The 23,367-nt window shown below is 53.9% G+C and overlaps 2 protein-coding genes across 4 annotated transcripts; both read right to left on the bottom strand.

The window, feature by feature from the left end:
* Positions 1–455: 455 nt before the first annotated feature.
* Positions 456–14,511, bottom strand: MATCAP1 (microtubule associated tyrosine carboxypeptidase 1). 3 transcript variants are annotated; one of them, XM_065664073.1, is made up of 6 exons: positions 14,046–14,511; positions 9,660–9,803; positions 3,417–3,549; positions 2,731–3,036; positions 1,792–1,889; positions 456–1,374 (listed from the first exon to the last, which is right to left on the bottom strand). In XM_065664073.1, the coding sequence occupies exons 1-6, from the start codon at positions 14,475–14,477 to the stop codon at positions 1,210–1,212; spliced, it is 1,278 nt and encodes a 425-aa protein (XP_065520145.1). In that variant the 5' UTR covers positions 14,478–14,511; the 3' UTR covers positions 456–1,209. The 3 variants fall into 3 exon arrangements, 2 of the variants coding, with proteins under 2 accessions (XP_065520145.1, XP_065520146.1); XR_010608960.1 differs by lacking the exon at positions 456–1,374 and adding an exon at positions 2,415–2,536 and having other exon boundaries at positions 1,806–1,889; XM_065664074.1 differs by lacking the exon at positions 456–1,374 and having other exon boundaries at positions 1,803–2,536.
* Positions 14,512–15,049: 538 nt separating this feature from the next.
* On the bottom strand, positions 15,050–22,484 carry LCAT (lecithin-cholesterol acyltransferase). Its single transcript, XM_065664072.1, has 6 exons — positions 22,252–22,484; positions 19,278–19,434; positions 18,331–18,446; positions 17,952–18,047; positions 17,487–17,711; positions 15,050–16,213 (listed from the first exon to the last, which is right to left on the bottom strand). The coding sequence occupies exons 1-6, from the start codon at positions 22,397–22,399 to the stop codon at positions 15,591–15,593; spliced, it is 1,365 nt and encodes a 454-aa protein (XP_065520144.1). The 5' UTR covers positions 22,400–22,484; the 3' UTR covers positions 15,050–15,590.
* Positions 22,485–23,367: the final 883 nt, after the last annotated feature.

Raw genomic sequence — 23,367 nt, 5'->3', positions numbered from 1 at the left:
GTGTGTTCAAACAGGAGGGAGCTGTTAGAAACACCAGTGTGATACTGGAGACCTGACCAGAGGGAAGCAAAATCCCCTCCAGTACAAGTGATCTTATCCCTTCCCAAGCTTGCTGTGTGCTGACACAGCATCTGCACCTTGCAGAGGGGCTGCAGCTCCCCTGACAGACCTGAAGTGTAAGGCAACTGGGGGTGCTGTGAGCTGGGCTTGTAGTCAAACCTGGAGCTTTTGCGATTGAGCCTGGGCTTCCTGGAGCCACAGAGTAGCCTGGGCTCCCTTTGCAGGAGCTCAGTGGGGTGAAAGGTGACAAGAAGCTAAAACCAAATCTGTGGGGTTTTTTTTGTTTTCTAAAAAAAGGGCCCTCTTATGGGTGGCACAACTGCAGTAGAGATCATATGTTAGAGATCAGGAGCAGTGCAGGGGCAGCTTCTGCTTTTGCCTGCTGTGGTTTATTCATGTCTCTGCCCACTTGTTTTATGCACTCTGGTGAACCCATCCAGCTCCTGACGCAGCAGTTTGGGGCCATGCAGCTTTGCCACGACCTTTTGTCCACACAGTGTTTTCATGACATCAGTTTTATTACATGCTTTTTCCTAACAAGTCCAGTGCCCACCCCGAGTCCTCAGAGCCAGGCAGTGGCTGCAGGACGATGGTTAATGATGGGCAAATACCTGTGGTGGAGAGCAGGGATTTGGAGAGGTTAAAGTCCTTCCTGCTGCATGAGGGAAGGAATAGGGAGGGGAAACACATGCACAGGGTGGTCAGTTGGTGTGGGCCAGCCCTTATTCCCTGCCAGCACAGCCCAGAGACCCAAGCTCTTAGTAGGTGCCCCCCACTCTATTGGGAGCACCCCATGTACCTTAAGGACATCCCCCACCACTACAATTGCCCCACGTAGCCTCCTCTGGGGTGCCAGCACATGTTGCAGCTTTGCCCTTGCTCCCTCTGAACCCTCTTCTGCAGATCCCCAGAGCCATGTGGAACCACACAGCCATCCCCGCAAGTGCAGAGGGGACAGTGTGGGGGACACGACACATCAACATGAACCACACCAGCGCTACCCTACACAGCAGAACATGCACAGTGGCTGTCTGGGCACACGGGGAGGCCCAGGCTCTGCCCACTCCTCCAGGCTCCAGTCCCAATACATATCACATAAATCCCAGCAGTTACACCCTTGGGGTGCCGGCTTTGGGGGTTTGCTGCTCCTCAGTCAGGCAGAAGCTGCTCCAGCTCCTCCTCATTTAGGCAGTTGGTGGTGACAATGTGGTCCAGCTGCTTCATGTACCGCTCCAGGTCCTGCATGAAATGAGGGATGCGGGCCTTCTCCAGGACCCCATATTTCTTCAGCCGATTCACATCTTCATAGGAGACCTGATGGGAAGCAGGGAGGCAGGGTCAGCCCTCCCACAACTCATCCCAAACCATGCCAAGGAAGGTGTCTGTCCCAGCCCCGCAGCCCACTAGGGATGGGGCAGCCACCGCTTCTCTGGGCAGCCTGTGCCAGGGCCTCAGCATCCTCACAGGGAAGAACTTCAGCCTAAGAGCTCATCTCAGTCTCCCCTCTGCCAGGTTAAAGCGTTTTCCCCCTCATCCTATCCCTACAGGCCCTTGTCCAAAGCCCCTCTCCAGGTTTCTTGCAGCCTCTTTAGGCACTGGAGCTGCTCTAAGGTCTCCCCTTGAGGAGCCTTCTCTTCTCCAGGCTGAGCACACCCATCTCTCTCAGCCTGGCTCCATAGGCTGGGACAGGGCTCTGTGATTGGTGTTTCCCACTTTCCCCCTGGCTGTTACCTTTCCAAGTGCAGCCAGCAGCGGGAAGTCAATGGTCTGCCGATGGCGCAGGATGCGGAGAATCCCGTCCAGGTAGACCTGGTCCTTACTGAAACAGCCTGGAAAAGCGGGAGAGGCCAGGGAGCAGGAGCCTGGGTTCCCACCACCTTCCACTCCCCCCAGTACCTGCTGACCACTGTAACCAGAGCAGTGACACTGGGCTGGGGTGATACGAGTGCACCAGAGCTCAGGTGTTGCTGGTCCATGGCCAGGACCGCTGGTCGTAAAGGCTGAGCACTGGGGAGCAGCACCGGTGACCATGGAGGCAGCCAGAAGCAGTGAGGGTCCCAGACCTCTCCCTGGGATGTTTTCACCTTTCCTCCCAATTATTTGTCATTTTTCTTTGCAGCCCGCCTGCCCTATTGCTTTACCCCCGGTCAGCTTTGTGTCACATCCAATCTGTATTCCCTAGAAAGCAGCCATTAAAGCTCTGCCCCCCCCCCCACCATCAAAACAAAACATCAACAAGAAAGCTTAATAATCTTAAGCACGTCATAACTTTAAATGCTAAAAGCTGTCATTACATCTTCCTCCTTACCATATTTTTCCATTTTTTACCATTCCAATTTTCACTAGTTTTTTACCTTTACTATTTTTTTCATGGTAAGCCACTGGAAGAATCTAAATTGTGTCCAGAAATGCTCATTTTATCTCTCTTTTGGCTGCTGCCTCCTTGTGTGAGTCGCTCCCATCAGACTGGAACCACCTGATGGGAATGGGGAGTGATGTGGGTTGGGCAGAGCCACCCCTTCCAATGGTGCCATGGCCACAGGACCAGCGATGCCCAACCCACCCAGGTGCAAAACAAACCCACCACTGTTTTTTCTTCTAAAAAGAATATAAAGTCCCTTCCAAAACCCAAAAGCTTTGCACCACCCCCAATGCCCCCCCGAGCATTACCTGGCTGCGAGGTGTCGGTCTGGCCCCGCTTTGCCCGCACACAGTATTCCCACCGGATGCCAGCATCCTGGACATACTGCTCCAGGTCCTGGAAGAGGGCGGAGAAGGAGAGGCGGCTGGCGCGCTCAATGGTGTAGTAGAGTAGGGCTGCCCGCCACAGGAAGGGCTGCTTGCGGAAGAGGACACTGTGCAAGCTGGCCAAGCCTTCTTCCGTGGGGTTGGCAGGCTTCAGACTGTACTGCTTGCGGCCCTCAGAGCTGTGCCAAGGCTGGCGGGTGTTGTTCACCCCCCGGATGTAGTGGGTTCCTGGGGAGGAGGGTGGGAGTGAGCACCAATGGCCATAGCCTCCAAAAATCTCAACTCCCAACACCCTTTGCCAAGTCATATCCATGGGTACTGGCTCCAGTCCTGGCTGGAGATGCTGCCATGGAACATCTGCTTGCTCTGCAGCCTGGGCAGGCACATGGGTGCACGGGTGGGTGCTTGACACCCACTGGCCCCGCATGTAGAGAAGGACCCAGTGGCCTCATACCCTTCCGAAACCTGCCTCCAGGATGCCTCCTGCAAGGACCCAGGGGGTACCACCACGTCCGTAGTCCCCACAGCCCCCAGGCCGTTACCAGCCAGAGAATGCTACCAACATTGCCCCTGCTCTGCCCATCACCCACAGCCACTGTACTGCTGACCGATTTCGTGGCGCAGCATCCCCTCCAGCCAGTGCTGCCGGGCCCCAGCCAGGTTGATGGCCAGCGTCGGCCGGCTGTCCTCCACCATCATCACTGCCTGGGACAGGAGGTCATCAGTGAGCTGCACCACCACCTGCAGAAGAAAGAGGCAACCTCCATCAGCACTGCTGTAGGAGGAGATGCTCAGTGGGGTCTTGGCTTTAAGCAGAAGCTCATGGGGGTAGATGATAAGAAAAAGTCACTGTCAATGTGTCCAGTACTGCCACATCATCACCAGCTTGTGCTGCAGCTCCTCAAAGAAACCACAGGCAGCAGGAGCAGGCAGGGAGGGCACTGAGAGGAAAAAGATGATCCCACACACGGATGAAATAACCCCTTTATCTCTTTACAGCCTCCTCCAGCAACTCTGCCTCCAGTATTCCCCCTCCCGCTCCAAGCTCATTCCTACGGGCTCCCTAAAGTTTTATATGTCCAGATTGATGGCCATCCTTGAGACCTGCCTGGTCCCACTCCTCCATTCCCACTAGCTGTGGGATGGTGCATTAAAATCAGCCACCAAAACAACCAACAGCACCTGCTTTGTTGTGGGTCCAACCTCTAGACACCCAATAAATACCCCATGAGGGAACCAAGGCTCCAGCTCCATTTTCATGGACTCTCCTGTGGATTCTCCCTTTCAAGGCTCCATGACAGGAGCACTGAGGACAGATTCATACCAGCCCAGCCTTGCAGAAGGATCCGCATGTCCCCACTGCAGGGACAGGCAATGCATGCAAAAGACTGGTATCTTTATAAAGAAAATACCAACTATTTTGGAAAGTGATGAAGCCAAGACAGCTGCTCTGTGTTAACAGGAGGTAATGTGGCAGCCAAGCAGCACTTTCTCATCATCCAGCTTCAGACCTGCAGCAACTGAAAGCCCCAGCATCGGCAGAGGAAGCAGCCCTGGGAGCTCCCGCATTCAAGGTTTGCTCAGGACATAACAATTTCATCTCAAAATTCATCCCCCACATACACATTAACTCTAAATGCCATCTATTATTGCACAGCCGACATCTTTCAAAATGAAAACTTGCACACATACTGCTACAGAACAATTCTTTGCATTTTAAAACAAAAACGAGGAGACTGAATTGATTGCTTTAACTCGTATTTATTATTATGCCAAGCTGCTCATGAAAACTGAAGTGCAGCAGAACAGAGCATACCACCAGGCAGACACACTGGTGTCAGATGCTTACAGTGCAGTTTCTTAGCTGTATTAAAATACACCAGCATGAAGTAGAATCCCTCCATCTCTGAGAAAAGACTTGCCAGTTCACTTCTGAGTTGTGTGCACTCTTGAGCTCTGTTTCTACTCCAGTAAGCAGGACAAAACACGTAAAGATGCAATTTTGCTGCCCTCTCCCATGTTTCGCCATGGACCTTGGTGACCTGAGATAAACTGAGGCAGGGAACTGATGCAGAGTAAAACTGGTTTTATGCTCTAGGTTCATTTCCAGCAAGATCATCACGACCAGCCTCATGAGTTCTCACGGGGGTTTTTGGTGGGGAGAAGACTTCTGGAAGCAGCAGCAGCTTCTGTTGTCAGCAATGACAGGCAGGAAAGGTTATAGCTTCACCACAAGCAGAATTAAGGAGGCAGGAATGAGCCAGGTTTTGGTATGATTTTAACCAATTCCCATCTCGTAGGTCAGCTCCATGTGACGGTAGTATAATCCTGGATATCTGACATGGCCATCCCAACTGCCAACTAGTGGAGGCTGAAATCCTGGGATGCAGGAGGGGAGAGCCAGGGGACAGACTTTAAACCTTTAAACAAAGAATCATGGAATCCCAGCCTGGTTTGGGTTGGAAGGAACCTCAAGGATCATCCAGCTCCAACCCCCTGCCATTAGACCAGGGTGCTCCAAGGCCTGTCCAACCTGGCCTTGAATGTGGATTGGGCATTTTGGTCCTCTTGAGCCTTTGCTTAGGACAGAAGGGATTTCTGCAAATCTCTTTCTATAATGCCCCATCCCTGGCAATGTTCAAGGCCAGGCTGGATGGGGCCTTGGGCAACCTTGTCTAGTGGAAGGTGTCCCTGCCCATGGCATTGGATGATCTTAAGGTCCTTTCCAACCCAAACCATTCTGTGATTCTGCGGTGACATTTTGAGGTACTGGCTTGTGTTCTTTTATCTTTTCCCCTTTTTTGGCAATTAAGTGATACATTTTCCTCACTAAACAGAGGTGCCAACAGTCCTCCCATGCAGAGCCAGCCATCAGAAGTGATGGGAAGGGACTCTCCACAGCTTTGCACACTCCCATGACACATCCCACAGCCCTTCTCCAGCTGCAGCCACCCATCCGCTCACTGAGCAACAACACTTGCCTTATCTTGGGACCCCCCCCAGATTTGCAGATGCTGTTACAACAGGGTCTGTGACTTCAGCCAAAGTCCTGTTCCTGGAGCAGAAATGGCAGCTCTCCGTGTTTGTCACCTCTTGTGAGCTGTGCAGGTTCCCCAGGACATCCTCATGGTCCACGAAGCTTCTGCTCAGGTTTTGGGGATGCAGTGGAGAAAGAGCTTGTTCCCAGATGGAAGACTGCTGATGGCACCAGGGCACAGGCTCCTGCCTCGCCCCAGCTCCCTGGAACTGCTCAGGAACTCGCACGCCAGGAAAGCTCCAGCACTGAGCAGCTTGGAGGCGGAGAGGCACCCATGATGGGATCCAAGATGATGCCAGCTACCACTATGGAACTATCAACACTTCACAACCCCAGAGATTGCCACACAGCACTTACCAATGGGGCCAGGGGTTTCTCTGCTGCAAGCTGGGAGCTTGCTCCCCAAAATCCATATGGAGACATCTGAGCTCCAGCAGCGCCAGAACAGTTCTGAGCCAGAGAAAAGCAGAAGAGCTTCAGGATCTGCACCTTGGACCCAAAAAAGAAGCTTTTGAAGGCGCCAAGTTAATAGTTGTGCAAATAGTTACCCAGGAGCACACTGCCTGCAGTGCTAGTAAGTGGGATCCTGCCTTCACTGATGGACGCTGGGGACAAAAGGCAGCTGCCCGAAATGAGTGTCACCAGCCCAACCATGCTGCCTGCAGTGAGTGTCAACAGTGCAGCCACGCTGCCTGAACTTAGTGAATGTCCCGGTGTGGGAACACTGCCCGCACTGAGTGAGTGTCACCAGTGCGGACCTGTTGCCTGCAGTGAGTGAGTGCCAGCAGCCCTGCCATGATGCCGGCAGCAAACGAGTGTAACCAGTGCAGCCACACTTGCCTACAGTGACTGACTGTCAGCACTGCAGCCAGACTTCCTGCATTGAGTGTCAGCACTGCAGCCAGAATGCCTGCACTGAGTGATTGTCACCACTGCAGCCACAGTGCCAGAAGTGAGTGAATGTCACAAGTGCAGCCACGCTTCCTGCAGGGAGCGAGCATCACCAGTGCGGCCTTGCTGCATGCAGTGACTGTCACCAGTGTAGCCATGTTGCCTGCAGTGAGTGTGCATCACCAGTGCAGCCACAGTGGCCGAAGTGAGTGAATGTCACAAGTGCAGGCACACTGCCTATAGTAAGTGTCACCAGCCTGACCATACTGCCTCCAGTAAGAGAGTGTCACCAGAGCAGCCACGCTGCCCACAATGAGTGAGCGTCACTAGTGCAGCCACGCCACCTGCAGTGTGTGTCACCAGTGCAGCTAAATTGCCAGGAGTGAATCTCATGAGCGCAGCCACTCTGCCTGCAGTAGTCACCAGCACAACCACACTGCCTGCAGTGAGTGTCACCAGCGCAGCCACACTGCCTGCATTGAGTGAGTATCAACACTGCAGCCTCACTGCCTGCAGTGAGTGAGTCTCACCAGTGCGGCCACGCTGCCTGCAATGAGTGTCATCAGTGCAGCCACAGTGCCTGCAGTGAGTGAGTGTCACCAGTGCAGCCATGCTTCCTGAACTTAATGAATGTCACCAGCACGGCCACGCTGCCTGTACTGAATGAGTGTCACCAATGTGGCCATACTGCCTGCAGTGAGTGTCACCAGTGGAGCCAGGCTGCATGCAGTGAGTGACTGCTACCAGTGCAGCCATGCCGCCTGCAGTGATTTAGTGTCACACTGCTTCCACTATGCCTGCAGTGAGTGTCACCAGTATGTACACTCTGCCTGCAGTGAGTGTGTTCACCAGAGAGTGTCATCAGACAAACCATGCCGCCTATACTGAGTGAATGTCACCAATACGGCCATGCTGCCTGCTGTGAGTGTCTCCATTGTGGCCAAGCTGCCTGCAATGAGTGAGTGTCATAGGTGCAGCCACACTGCCTGCAGGTGGCTGGCACATCAGTGGGTCAGTCTGGGACTAAGAGAACCACCACTGCTAGAGTTTCTCCTTCATCTCAAGAAAGCCATCACAATTAGTACACATCAGGGAAGCGAACAGTCTGGGGCACAGCAGGTGGAAGTCAAGAATCATAGAAAGAGGTGTGGAGTGGGGAATACACATCTGAAACCACCCTGCTCCGCAGCAGGGTGTTAAGTCATCAGTGATGCAGAAATTGCAGCAAGTTTTTGTCCAGTGCGAGAAACGAGCTTGGCCAACATTGCTGTACCAAAAGCACATAAAACCCTTCCCTATTCCCTGCCCCCAAGCAACTCAGCAAAATTCCTAATGGGTAACAATAAATAAAATCAATGCTTTAAAGTTTTTAAAAGCACTTATCAAAAGTTCTGGATAAAATAGCCATGGATCTCACATGTTGATGGGCAAATGTAATTACTGAACACTGCGTTCCTTTGAGCAAAGGGAAAGTTACACAGGGCTGGAAGCCAGTTGTACACCAACATGTAAGGAAAAAGTTGTCTTTCTGCCCAGCCAGAGCATAATTTGGGTTAGACTAATGGAGAAGAGAGGAATAGCTGAATTTAATCAATAAAATCAAGAGATAGACCACAACAAGCAAGTCATAAGTGCAGATCTGTAAGACTGGCCCGCTGCTAGGCTGGGTACTGGAACTGGTTCCAGGTACTAAAAGGCAGCTGAATTAGAATCACAGAATCACAGAATGGTTTGGGTTGGAAGGGACCTTAAAGCTCATCCAGTTCCATCCCCTGCCATGGGCAGGGACACCTTCCACTAGAGCAGGTTGCTCCAAGCCCCATCCAACCTGGCCTTGAGCATTGCCAGGGATGGGGCATTATAGGGAGAGATTTGCAGAAATCCTTCTGTCCTAAGCAAAGGCTTAGGAGGACCAAGGTGTCCAATCAACATCCTAGGGCCACCCCCAGGAGGTATCAGGGCAAACCAAGGAGGCTGGCAGAGGAATGTCCCCTGGCCAGGTGGACCTCAGGAACTGTTCCCTACTGCATGAAATATGCGGGGTAGCACCAAGCAAGTTGGTTCTTTAGGGAAATGCTTGTGAATGACCCTGTTTGGAGATGGAGGTGAAAAATCAGAGCTAGGAAGAACAGCCTGGCCACGAGGCAGTGGTGAGGAAACCCCCATGCCAGCCAGCACTGTGTGGCCTCCTGCCCTGTGGCCAACAGCTGAAGGGAGCGCCAGGAGCCAAAGAAAGCAAAGCCAGGCTCAGAAAGCCTCAGCACTTGAATCCAAGATGGTGGAAGCGTTTTGCCCACACCTTGCTGGCAGAAGGGGGAAAAAAAGCCCCTTAACCAAAGCTGCAGAACATCCCATACTGAATGCTGCTGGGGTCACTGAGAAACCGGATGAAGAGATGCTGAACTTCTCCCCTTGCTCCATCCCACATTGCTGCTGTCAAACGAGCCCATGTATTTCCCAGCCTTAAAACTAAAGCGTGGAGTTTCAAAGTGCCACTATCCAGCACAGCCCACAGGAAATTCCCTGGCTTTGCTTTTGACTATGTCAATGAAGGCAGCTGTTTGCCATACCACTGCTAACAGCAGGAGAAGACTTCCTGATGGCAATTGATATCTCATGCAAGCAGCAAAAGGCTCCTTGCATGGCCACGCAGATAAACAGCAGCTCCTCTCTCTACCTCTCAAGCATAAAAGGGAGATAAAGTGAAAAAATCATGGGAAATAGATGGGGAGCCAGCACCCATGTCCTAGCACCAGGGCAGAACAAACACAGCCAACATGGAAAGGATACCACATATGGAAAGGCCACCGTGACAGAAGAAAGATTTCCTCTTTGTACCCAAAACATTTCTTCTTAATGAGTCCTTTTCACCAGAAACTAAGTATTTGTATTTTACAAGCAATGAAACAGGGACACAGATTACCTCTCCCACACAGCCTTCCTTCTGCATGTACTTCCGGATCACAGACCAGATCTGGCACTTGCTCAACAGCCTCCCGCCTGTGGCGACTTCAAAACTCTCATAGGTCCCATACTTCTCCAGGACAGCACGAATGATCCTGATTGCCTGTTGCACAGAGAAAGGAAACATCAGTGCAAACACCCTCCTGTTTATAAACACGTTAGAATCCCACATGCCATAAAACCCAGCAGACATAATCCCACTGTGAAGTGGTTCTGCAGTATCTAAAGACCCAAGGAGACTGAGCCAGTTGTAGGTGGCCACCAGGACAGACGGACACTCAGTGCAATCGGCAAGACCCACAGGATATGCTTGCTGCTTTTTATCACCCTTGCATGCATCTGGTGTAGGAACAGGGCAAAGCAGACGTGAAAGAGCATTGCCACAGCACGCTGCCTTGGGAGGTTAAAGCCAGGATTATTTACAACTTTTCTGCTTTCAGTTCTCCTTTCCAATCCTAGTGCTTGCACAAAGAGGTCCAGTTTATCAGCTTGCTTTTTACTCTAAGAGTTTCATAGTCATAGAACAGTTTGGGTTGGAAAAGACCTTCAAAGTTCATCTAGTCCAATCTCATGCAATGAAGAGGGATACCTTCAACTAGATCAGGTTAATCAATTAGATAATTTCTCACTGCAGGGCTGGACTGCAAGCCCAGCAGCAATACTGCTTCTGCCTCTTCAGACAGGGTTCTGGGCACAACCAGCCTGCTGCACACCAACAGCTTTCTCACCTTGGTTAGAAGCTGCACGTGCTATTTTATTAGCATTAACATTTATGGAGCGTCTATAAAATAAGAGCATTTAACAGCACATTTCCTTCCCCCAAAGGGAGTTTTCATTGTAGACATTTTTAAGCAATGACTTTCTCCATCCTACTCATACATATTCCAAAGCAAACAACGATGGTTTTGAACCACTCCTGGAGTTTTTCCAGCAGTTTTATTGCATCTGTAAACCTGGCTGAGCTGCTGCTGAGCTTCCCAGGCCAAGGCTGCTGCTACTGAATGGTGCCTATTTACCTTCCTCCTGCTGAGCATAGAATCATCAAGCCATAGAATCAAACAGATTTGAAAAGATCTTTAAAATCATCAAGTCCAACCGTTCCCCAGCACTGCCAAAGCCACTATTAAACCATGTCACTAAGGGCCTCATCTACATGGTTTGTGATCCCCCTTTGCTCTCATATGGGCTTCAGGCAGCACCTGGAGCCCTGCAAAAGAGGTCCCATCCCCTCCTTCATCTCTAAGATCACCCAGGATCAGAAGATGGGTGCTCAGCACCACCTCCAGCACTCAAACCATCCAGCGCCTTGTTAGAGGCGCTTCATGGTCTGCACCTGGTGAACAGCCTCCTCCGCCCCAGAAGGTCCTGATTTTCCTTCCCTGAACAGTCTTCTCTGCACAGCTGGTTTTTATTCTCCAGTCACTTACTGTGTGAGAAGTTGTGCAGGTTCTTGAGTTACTGAGGTTTTTATGGTTGGTTTTGTTGGGGGGGGGGGGGGGGGCGTTGATCTGGGTGTTTTCTTTCATTCACTGAATATTCAGGATGGTTTTTGCAGCATCACAAGGTACCTGCTGCTGACAGCTGCAGAAAAAGGATAATTTTTTCCTCCCACCTCTGCTCAGACAGTTGCTCTGTCCTCCCGGGGGACCTAAAGCACCGAGCCAAGAGAAACCCAGTACAGCTGGTGCCCAGGAGTAGGATGACCAAAGAACTCCAGCTTGTCCTGACAAGCAAAATTCCTAAGATCTCAAGTTTAGCATTCTGAGAGGCACAGAGCATCCCCCTGGGCAGCCTGAAATCATGCACCCACCATATGCAGTGGCATAAATCCTCCAGCTCCAGTTTTGTGCTGATGCTGCTCATGATCCCATGACAAACCAGGGATGTGATCTCTAGGGTGATGAGCCCCCACCATGGGGCTAGAAAAATCCTCCTGGTTTATTCCTCCCCCCCCCGCCACGAGGCATGTGTAAAGGAGGTGGTGGAGCAGTAAGCTGGAAGTGGGGAGAGGGTGTTGGTTTCATAGAATCATAGAATGGTTTGGGTTGGAAGGGCCCTTAAAGCTCACCCAGTTCCAATCCCTGCTGTGGGCAGGGACACCTTCCACTAGACCAGGTTATTGCAAGCCCCGTCCAACCTGGCCTTGAGCACTGCCAGGGATGGGGCAGCCACAGCTTCTCTGGGCACCCTGTGCCAGGGCCTCAGCACCCTCACAGGGAAGAACTTCTGCCTAAGAGCTCATCTCAATCTCCCCTCTGTCAGGTTAAAGCCATTCCCCCTTGTCCTGTCCCTACAGGCCCTTGTCCAAAGCCCCTCTCCGGGTTTCTTGTAGCCCCTTTAGGCACTGGAGCTGCTCTAAGGTCTCCCCTTACGGAGCCTTCTCTTCTCCAGCCTGAACCAGCCCAGCTCTCTCAGCCTGGCTCCAGGAAGAGCTGCTCCAGCCCTTGCAGCATCTCTGTGGCCTCCTCTGGATTCGCTCAACAACTCCACGTCCCTCTTGTGTTGTCCCCACGGCTCTTGTCCAAGGATGCTGGCTTAGCAAAATGTCTCATTTATTTAAGCTCCATAATCAATGCAGTTTTTTTAAAATAAAAGCAGTTTATAGATAATAGCTGGCAAGGCAAAAGGTTTCCCAAAATAAAAGAGACTGGAAGGAGGTCACTGCAGGGTACAAGCGACATGAGAACTGTCCCATTGCACTGTCAGTGGGGAACTTGGAAAAACACTGGTAGAAATTCAACACTTTACATCTCTTGCAAAGGGTTTCAGGATCCAGGATAAGACCGTTCATACTGGTTAGGAACATTTAACTTCATCTTTTACTACATTGTAAGTCAAAAAGATAAAGCAAGTGCGGAAATAGCTCTAAACAACTCATTTTACTGTATTACTCAGAGAGTGAAAAGCCCTTAAATACAGGAAGAAAACACTGAAAAGCCACCAAGGTCTTGATGGGGGTGAGAGCATCTCCCCTGCCACAGCACCACTGGCACCAGTTTACCCAGGGAAGATGCACTGGAAATACTAAGTGCTTAGAAACCTGGCTATAGGAAGAGCCTCAATCATCTGCATAATAATTCAAGCAGATATGTGGGAAGTAATGGAAAAATAAGTAAACACTCAAAAAAAACACAATAAATAAATTGGTGAAGCAGTTGTTATTTGAAACCAGATGTAAGCTCCAACTTGAAGGTGGAAACAAACACTTCTGGGGTGCAAAAATTAACTCAGGGTAAGAGGTTTTATACCTGCTCCCAAATATGCAGCTAAAATGTGTGGTGGAAAGGATGCTCTTGCAGAGGTGGGATGCTGTGTCCGAGGAGCAAATTGGTTCTGGGGTATACTCCAAGCACAGAGTGAAGGGATGGAGCAGTTCCATTCCCTGCCTGCACCTATGAAAGGCTTGTGTGCAGGCAGAGCATCAAGATTGCTCCTGCCTGTGCGTTCCCAGTGCTGTTTGTGCCCTACATCCACACATTACCACCTACCTGTAGCAGAGAGCCTGTCAGGACTGTTTCAGTAGTGTACAAGCAACAGGTACAGTTAAGCAAAATAACACAGTCTCCTTAAGTGGAGTCTACATCAACTGTTAGTTACCATTACTGACAACATCTGGTGATTCAGGGCCAGGTTGGATGAAGCCTTGGGTGGGATGGTTTAGCGTGAGGTGTGCCTGCCCATGGCAGGGGGGTTGGAACTAGATGATCTTGAGGCCCTTTCCAACCCTAACTATTCTATGATTCTATGACCCTGGAAGGATGCCACCCCACAAATCAACTTCGAGGACTTCCAGAGAACAAGCCAGACTTAACCTTCAGTATAAGGACTGTTTCCCACGTGGTCACCCACGTGCTCCAGCTTCTCAGCTGTTATGCCTACAGCAACAAGTGTTGAATAAAAACACAAATCAAACACCAGCGAGGAGCCCCTGACGGAGTACCAGCTCCTAACCACCGCCGTGCATCTATTAGCACCAGCCAGGCTGGTGCTGGCACCATGTAGGCTCACCACGGTTCCTGCAGACAGGTTTGTCATTTGGAGTTTAATAAATCACGGAGTGAGGGCGCTGCAGGCAGGATGTCAGAGGCGTTGAGAGCCGAGAGGGAAGGCGGGCAGCCGGGTTCCACATGGGTTACGGACCAGCCATGAGCGGTCCCAACGTGACCCTTCCCCATGACATCACCCAACAAGAAGGGTATCCACACCTTCACAGCACGTGGCGGGAGGAAGGCGGGGAACAGGGGCCGGTCTCTTCTCCTCCTCCTTCCCCTCCCGCCCTGCAGCGTGTCCCTCGTCCCTCGCGGGCACCGGGTGCGGGCAGCTCCCCGCGACGTCCCTGCCTTACCTGAGCCACGAAGCGATCGGAAGCGGACGCGTACTTATCCAGTACAGCGGCGGGCACGGGCTCGGCGTACTCGAACTGCGGGTCATAGGCGAAGCTGGCGCGGAAGAACCGCTCCCGCTCCGCCTCCACATTGCACGGCCGCAGCGCTACGAGCAGGCAGGGGCTCCGCCGCCCGCCGCCCTCCTCCCCGCGACCCCGCGCAATATGGGGCAGGGACGCGGCGGCGCGCAGACCCCCGCGCATCCCCACGCCCTCTCTCTGCCGCATCACGGCCCCGGTTTCCGACAGACGCCGGGTTCCCCGCGGGCAACGGAGCGCAGGTGGCGGTGTCGGCGGGGACTGGCAGGAGCAGAGCGGCGGGCCATGCCGGGCGGCCAGCACGGGTGCCGCACTGTCACCCAGCCCCACCGTCGCCGCCGGGTCCGGCACCATGGCCTCCAGCGCGGCCCCGCCACAACCCGCGCCACCGCCCCGGGCAAGCGCCACCGCCCGCCAATCGGCGCCGCGCCCGGAGAGGAAGAGCCAATAGCAGCACAGCGTTTGCGGAGAGCCCCGCCCTTCGCGCCGCGCTGCGGCCCGCCCGGCCCCGCCCCGGGCGCAGCGGAACGGAGCAGGGGAGAGCCGAGCACGGCAAGGAGCGACACGAGCCACATGGGGCGCTGCGCTCCGTAACGGGGGCCTCGGGGTGTATCCCAGCTGCATCCCAATCCTAGCTGCATCCCCAGCCCAGCCTGCGTCCCCTGCCTTGGTTGTGTCACCAAACTCTGCTGTGTCACCAGCCCTCTTTGTGTCACCAGCCCAAGTCACATCGTCACCCTGGTCATGTCACCAACCCCAATCATTTGTCGCCCCAGACATGCTGCCAGTCCTCTCACACCACCGATCCCAGCTTCATTGCCAAACACATGGCTTTTCCCAAAGCCCCGGCTCCTGGGGTGACAGTGCGTGCTCAGTGTTGGGTGCTGGCTGGCATCACCCACCCAACAGGCAAGGACCAGGCAGGCTCAGAAGCAAAGTATATTTATTATTTTGGCAATATGCTGATTCTGAGCCGGTCTTGCCCAGGATGCCTGACTGCATGCCGTGGCTGGCAGAGCTGCTCTTGAAGGCCATACCTGCTGTAACACCCTCATGCCACTTCCGTGACCACCCTGGTAAGGCAGAGCCTGCTCTTATGCAAGATGATCTGTCCCAGGTGAGCAGAGGCTACAGCCCCGTGCACTCCACAGCCTCCAAAATGCCTAAACATGGCTTGCTAGCGATGAAGGCTTTTGCATACGGTGCAATTCACAAGTGGGATGTTAATGAGCTGGCAGTGCGGTTAATTATCCACCCACTAGTGGGAAGTGACAAGCCTCTGTAGTATAATTAATTGTCATTCCCCCTCAAAAAAAACCCACTCAGTGTGGAAGTGGGTGCCAGCCCATCCACCTGAGCTGTAGGTCTTGCTCCTTGTCCTTCCAAATTCAGCTCCAAGTCCTTTGTCCCCCTGCATGACAGCTTGTGGTGGCTACCAGCATGGAGAGAAGCTGGCCCTCATTCCTTTCAGTTTTTTTTTGGTTCCTTAAGGACCTTGTGCCCAGGTAGGATCTTCCCCACCTTCCTGGCCTCTGGACTGGATCTCACCTGCACTGGCTCCCCCTGCTTCTGTGCTTTCCCCAGCAGGATTTCGTTGATGGAGCTGAGCGTCAAGTTGCTGAAGACCATGTTGAGGTGGTCAACACCTTGCAGCTCCTTGACGTGCACCTTCTGCTTTTGCTGGTCACGCCATCGCTTGCACAACTCTGAACTGCGTGTGTTGACAGTGTCATCCCCATCACCATAGATCATGTCCACAGGGTCCTCATAAGGGAAATGCTCATCATATATGTAAGTCTCCACAGTGGGGTAGCCTGTGCCATAGAGGCAGTATGTGTCCACGCCAGGAGGGGGCAAGTCCTTCAGCAAGTCCTTCATGTCCTCCCACATGTACCAGCCATCCTCCAAGTTGACATCAGTGAAGAAGCGTTTGTAGTCTTGGTAAGTGTAATTGTAGGAGGGCGTGGAGATGAAAACATGGGTCTCAGGCCAGGCCAAATTTGTTGGGAACATCCAGGGGCTGGTGGTGGTCATGCGCTGCTCTTCACGCAGCTTGATGTTGGACATGAGTGGGATGCCCTGATTGTCACCTGCAGGACACACAGGGGCTTGTCAGCAATAGCACTGAAAGGTACCCTCACAAATGGGGCTCCTTGTGGGTTTGTGCTGGGATTAGCCCATCCAGCTGTGTCTCACATCTGTCTCCTGGTCTGGAGTATGACTCCATCTCAGGCCTTTCCCTACTGAGCACTCTCCTCACCCCTCTGGCTGCAGATATCCAGAGCAACCTTCCAAACTCTTATCTGGCATCACATCTGTAGCTGTTGGTGGGGCTGAGTTTGGACAAACCTGGACTTGCGATGGCCCTGACCAACCCAGCCCTGGACATTCCCTGCAACCCCGGCACCTCCACACCTGCCTGCAGGGACAGGAGAGAGCTGAGCTCGAGGAGGGTGCTAATAGTAGGTGGCCAATGTGCATGTCTCCTGCAAGCCTTGGCATTGTTGGTATGTCTGGAGTCCTAAAACTACACAACAATCCCAGGTTACCTCTGGATTTTGTGCCAACAGAGAAAAATATGAGGAGGTAACTTAAGGGTGATGCAATGGGCCAGATGATAAGTCTTCAAGCACATGATTTTTAACCCCATGTATTTTTGGAGGGTCAGCTTGTGACCTGGAGATATTCTGGGTTGTCAGCACTAGGCAAGTGGCTGTGGCTTTCTGGGCTGCAAACAGGCTAAAGAGGAACTGGGCAAAGGGAGATTGAAGCCTGAAGATAGCAAAGTCTATGGGGGACGGCCTCCATGTCCTCTAATACAGAAGAGATGCAGGGTTTGCAGCAAAAGTCCAGCAACCTTGCTGTCCTGCATGGATGGAGATGGTGCAGATGCCTAGGGGTGGGGTGGGATGGGGACAAGCATGACCTGCACTGCTGCTCTAGCCCCAAGGTTTGTGGATAGGTGCTTTGGCACCCCTAGCCCATGCTGCATAGTGGAGGCTGTGCTGCAGGATGTCTGGCTAGAACTGTGCAGAAGGAAGGATATGGTCAGGCTGCAGGTGGACCCAGCATTTTTCCATATACACAAACCCACCAACTCCAACCATGGAAACCAGAGCAAGCTCTAGAGTGTGCCCTGGGCCACTCTCCTGCTGCTGGGGCTGTGGTAGGAACCTCCATGGTGCCTTCTTCACTGCAGGATGCAGCAGCATCAGTACCAGAGCACAAGTACTGCCTCCACAGACCCTTCAGCCATGTATCCCTCACCTTTTCCACCCCTGTGTCCTTTCCCTCCCCACCACCACCCTTCCGTTTGTGCAGGAGGGAAAGAAAACCCAGAAGTGGCTGCAAACAGTCACCCACCAGATGCCAGGACACGGAGGGGCTTGACAGACCCTCCCCATGGGGCACCAAGGGAGATGAAGCCCCCAATGTACTGGTCTTTCCAGGCTTGCGTCTGCTGCAGCAGGAAGTAGAGGATGTTCAGGTTGCCCATGCTGTGTGCGATGAGGAAGACACGGCGCTGGTACTCATCATGCATCTCCTCGATTAGTGCTTTCAGGTTCTGGAAGTATTCAGGCTGCTCCTCTGTGGACAAGAGAGACACCAGTTCTTGGCTACCTCATTTATGGCCACAGGGTTCTAGGGCTGGCCCTAGGAACCCTGACCAGACAGAGGTGTGGGTGCAGTGGCCATACGTGCCACCATGCATTCACATGAGAGCACCCACCATCATAGGCATCAACCACTGCCCAGGGGTTTCCCCTACCAGCGGCTCCCCCAGCCCATGACAACCACCCTCCTCCCCTCCCCAAAACCCAGACTCACGGGGCCCAACCCTCCAGTCATAAGGAGCTGCTCGAACTGTCTGGTCCCTCACATAGCCATTGTTCACCAGGTTCTGCACCAGGGTGTGCAGGTAACCTATGGGCAGAGAGAAAGGTGGGAATGAGGTCTGTGTTCTGTTGATTTTCTCCACTCTGGCTGTGGTCATGGCCACAGTGTTCTCTGGTAAGACCTATAGCTTGGTGGCTCCAGCCAGAGGTGGTGGCCCCACAAGCACTGGGGTCAATGATACATGGTCCCCACCAGCACTCAAGGGGAGTGTGTCCCCAAGGCAAGTGTCCCTCACTTGCATGTGTACTGGGCTCTCTACACCAGCAGGGAGCATGTGAGATCCCTGGACACCACAGGACACTCCTCTCACCTGCCAGCTTGCTCTGATCCAAGTATTCCACGGAATAGGTCTTGCCAAAGCCAGGCACGCGGATGTGCACCCCCGGGGCATTGGACATTTTCCGAGAGGTTCGGTTGTACACCACCCTGAGGGGACAGGGCAGAAAGTAGTATAAGAGTCACATCCTCAGGGGGGCTAAAGCACCTCCCATATGAAGACAGACTGAGAACACTGGGGCTGTTCAGCCTGGAGAAGAGAAACTGCGTGGAGACTTCATAGCAGCCTTCCAGCATCTGACGGGGGCCTATTAGAATGCTGGGGAAAGACTCTTCCATCAGGGACTGTAGTGATAAGACAAGGGGTGATGGGTTTAAACAGGAACAGGGGAAGTTCAGGTTAGATACAAGGCAGAAGTTCTTCCCTGTGAGGGTGCTGAGGCCCTGGCACAGGTTGCCCAGAGAAGCTGTGGCTGCCCCATCCCTGGCAGTGTTCAAGGCCAGGTTGGACGGGGCTTGGAGCAACCTGCTCTAGTGGAAGGTGTCCCTGCCCATGGCAGGGGGTTGGAACTGGATGAGTTTTGGGTTGTTTCCAACCCCAACCATTCTATGATTCTATGACATGGGGCTGGGATGGACATCACTGGTGGCAGCTTGGACCTGGGCAACTGTTTCTAAACCAGCATCCATGCTGATGGCCTGGCATCTCAGGACAGGAGGCTCTGACGGAGCAGACTGCAGCAGACCTCACACTCTGTGTCCAGGCAGGGTGGCAGCATCTCCATTGTACTGGGCATGAGCACATGTCATGGGAAAGGTCTGGGCACTTGGAGCAGGAGCCAGCCAGCTTGTTCCCAAACAATCCTGGTGTTCCCATGGGTTTCTATGTGTGCTAGGTCATGGCCAGCAGGGGAGGAGAGGGAAGGGAGATCCCTGGTAGGTCATTTCCCTGGGAGCTCCTGGGACGGGGGTGAGCATTACCTGGTGTTATCGATCCAGCAATCAACTCCCACTGGCAGGAAGGTGTTGAGGTTGAGCCAGATGGTGAAATAGTCCTCAGTTTTGCGGTAGCACATCCAGTTCACCACATCCGGCTTGTCCAGCTTCGCTTCCAGCTGGTTCCCAAGACACCCGGGCACTGGAGGCACCACAGGGGGAGAGCAGAGACAGCTACAGACCCCATCCCACTTCTCCCTGCCCCCAGGAAGGACTTCCATGGGAATGCCTGCCTGGGGATACCTGGGCTGGAACAGCATCCCTAGAGAACATCCTGCTCTGCGCAGGAGTGAGGGTGTTCAGATCCAAGATGCAGCTGAGCATGGAATGGACACTAAAACACATCCTCAGGGACCCCTTGAGCTGCCTTTCCCACAGTGTGACCCCCACAGCTGCTACGCTTGGTCCAAATGTGCCAATAGCCACCAGCACAGAGCATCGTGGATTATTGCCCCTGCCTGGCTGGATTTCCATCTCCTCTCGCAGCTGTAGCCTGGGGAACGAGTCAGTGCTGTGTGGGGTTGCCCAGCTCTACCACACCTCCAGCACTGTGTCCTGGGGTGGCAGCACAGCTCGAGGTGAACAGAGTCCCCAGGGAGGTGAAAGTCACCCTGGTGCTGGCTCCTGAGGCCCACGCACTGTTTTTCTGAACTTTAAACCCTCCATGTAGGCTGCACAAGGTCTCTGAAATGGTTTGGTGCTGAGTGGAACCGTATCCAGTGGGAATTAGTGCAAATAGTGTGTGGTAAACACAGTGTGGCTTCAAGCAAGTTCACAGCCTGATGTGTGTAACCTGTGCTCTCTCAATGGAGGGTGACTATCACCTGGGTATTTGGTCTGCCTCAGGGAGCTTCAGTGTGGTTCCCAGCAGGGATGCAACATGCATCCCAGTGCCACCCTGATATATGTGCCTGTGCCGGGGGCAGACACCATGGAAAGCATTCCCAGCTGATGTGCAGGAACCAAGAGCTGGCTCCTGATGCCAGTGCTGACCCTGACGATAAGGACATGAGGTGAAAGGACTGCAAGAGACTGGTGGGCTGGGAGCACTCTTTGGTGACTCCCATGGCCCCAGCAGGTCTGAGGACTGGCCAGCAATACATAGCTGGGAATGCTGTGGACCTTCATTGCTGCTGCAGGCACTGTCTGACAGATGACCCATGTAAGATGCGTCTCCCAAGGACACCATGAGCCGCTTCATGGCCTAAAATCCCTGTAGATGCCTGCCCTGTGCTGCTCTTGGACCCACACTCAGGCTTTACTGTGGCTTTGAAACCCCAGAAGCATGGTGGGGTGGGAGCAATGCTGCCTGGTGTTGGGGGCTGAAGGATGCAGGTGAGCGGCATCCCTCACCTGAGCAGGATGGTCCCCAACAGCTCTGAGTGTCCCTACACCCAGAGGTCTATGGGTGCTGGTGTTTTGGGGTGCAAGGGCATCCTGGAGCTTTTCTCCAGTCTCACCCTGGCACTCACAGTGTGGCACATTCATGGCCAAGGGGTACAGGGGCATGGCTGCAGGCTCTGAAAGCCTTGTCCCAAGCGAGAGGGGAAGGAGATGTAGAGGTTGCTTCCCTCAACCTGCTTCACAGCTTCCTCACCTCTGTGTCATCTCCTCAGGGATACAGGGAGGGTCTAATCCTGCCTTCAAAGCATGTGGCTGGGGATCAGGCTGACCAGTGGACCCTGGCATAGGAGAGCCCAGGCCGGGAGTGGGAAGAGGGCATCTCCCTGGCCAGAGAGAAGAGTGGGATGACAAACTGGTCTGATGGCTCCCAAGGGTGCACAGCCAGCACCCCCAGCCCTGGCACACAGCCTGAGCTCTGCCTCCCCTTCCAGAGGACATTAGGTAATTATTAAGGGAGTTCCTGTGTGGGCAGAGGGGTTATCGGTGATCCCAAGGGCACTGGGGGCTTCTGGGACACCCGCTCCAGGGGGATGGGCTACGTACAGATGCTGAGCAGCACGTGGGGCAGCCAGACACAGCTGATCAAGGGACAGCGGCTCAAGGAGGCAGTGGGTGCATGGGGTGATGCTCCGACCATCACAGATCACCCTGAGAAGAGGCCCCTGGTGACAGCCACGCAGGTCTCCGTGGCTGAACAGGACCCGCCTCAGGACATGAGGGCTCCAGACCCTGTCCCCGGCTCTCTGGTGCCTCTTGGAGGGCAGTCGGAAGGGTCAGCCCTCAGCATTGCAGCAGGGCTGTTCTGCTTTTTCTCTTCTCCTTTTAAAGGGGAAACTCAGCTCGATTCAAAGAAAAAAAGAGTAAAAACCCTACTCTGCTCAGCAGAGGTTTCATGGCAAAACCCCAGCTCCTGTCTCTATTGATGGCACAAAGGGCAAACGAAGGCAGAGCTGTGCAAGACAGAGGGACCAGCTGGTGCTGCTGCTTCCACCTCCTTGAGGTGATGCCCCAGCCTCTCCTTTCACCTCCTGGCTCAACCTCCTCTACACCATCCCCTGGGCAGGGTGGACAGTGGATGGGATGAAAGATGGATGCCCTTCAGTTAACCATTGCCAGGGGTGGTGGGTAACACTGGCTGTGGTGAGATTTGGGGAGCAAGGGGTGGTGGATGCACTGGCAGCAGCAGCCAAGTGAGGCAGCAGATGCGGGTGTGCTGCAGCCCCCGTCCCGCTGATAGCAGAGCCCCCCCCCAGAACCAAGCAAGCCCTAAAACACATTCTGGGCCAGCTTTGAGATATTAGAGCCCCATTGGCTTTCTGAGGTGCTCAGCTTGTCCTCCTACTTCTCAGCAAGCATAGCCAGCCCTGCATCCCCATCACGGTGGACTGGAGGGGACATGGGAGCCATGTGTCACCTCTCCCTGATGGCTCCTGCTCCACGTTGCAAAGGGCCCCCTCACCCAAGAGCCACCGAGCCGCTGGCATACCAGTGTCACTGCTGGGTCTGGGGATGCCCACCCGTACCCCATATAGTGCCCATGCCGGTGTGACCTTACCAAGTACCACGGGTGGCGTGCTGTTGGTCGGGGGAGCTTCTGGGGTGGTGGTGGGTGGAAAGAGAACGTTGAAGAGCCAGAACTGGGACGCAGGCTGCAGGAGCAGCGACAGCGTCAGCAGCACAAGCCTGGTGCTGCTGCTCCCCATGGCCAGGATCCTCCGGACGCCTCCAAGAAAAACAGCCTTTGATATTTTTTACGCAGGTCCAGTCAAGGGCTTCAGGGGAGGGGAGAACTGCAGGAGGCTGGCCCTTGCAGACAGGGGAGGAGGAACGGGGAGGGACGAAGGACTGGCCTTGGGGACATGCCATGAAGTCCAGAGGTGCCATGGGGCTCTTCGTGACCCGAGGGTGCTGCTCGGGGGTACCGGCAGAGCGGGCATGTGGATTTAGGAGTTTCCTGGTGCCTTGGTGTCCCTCTGCTGTGTGCTGGCGTTGTGCACTTCCCCATGCACGGTGCTCCCCGGGTGACCCCACGGGGCTGCCGGCTCCTTGCCTGCTCCTCCTGCTCCCTGCCCCCTCCTCCTGCTTCTCCTGCTCCCTGCCTGCTCCCTGCCTGCTCCCTGCCTGCTCTCTGCCTGCTTCTGCTGCTGCTGCTCTCCTGCCTGCTCCTCCTGTTCCCTGCCTGACCCTCCTGCTCCCTAAGCGCTCCCTGCCTGCTCCCTCCTGCTCCTCTTGCCCTTGGCATGTGGGGCTGATGCTGCCACTAGGGCACTGATGGGAGCTGCTGGCAGGTTCCTAGCGACCCTGGAGCACAGTCCAGCCCCATGGGGAGGAAGAAGAGGGTGACACCCCGGCTTCAGTTTTTTCTGCAATTCGCAGCCATGGTGCCTCCTCTGAAAGTGTCTCTGTGCTATGTTTCGTCGGGAAGCGTTACGAATCCATGGGAGGATGCAGGAATGTTCTCCATGTGACCACACAACCCTCACCTACTCCACTGGCAGACTTCATCGCCCCCACTCAGCCAGTCTCCTGGTGCTCCCAAGCCTTGGTGTGCCCAAGGAAAGCCTTACTAATCTCACAGATGAAGCTGAACAAACTGGCCGTGGAGATGAGAAGGTTATATAGAGGGTATGGGGGCTCCTCATCCCATCTCAGGGCTCAGCATCACCCTTGG

This window comes from Lathamus discolor, chromosome Z (assembly GCF_037157495.1).
Source record: "Lathamus discolor isolate bLatDis1 chromosome Z, bLatDis1.hap1, whole genome shotgun sequence".
In the NCBI taxonomy this organism is placed as follows: Eukaryota; Metazoa; Chordata; class Aves; order Psittaciformes; family Psittacidae; genus Lathamus; species Lathamus discolor.
Note: the sequence above shows the minus strand (reverse complement) of the source record. Positions and strands in the feature narration are given on the sequence as shown.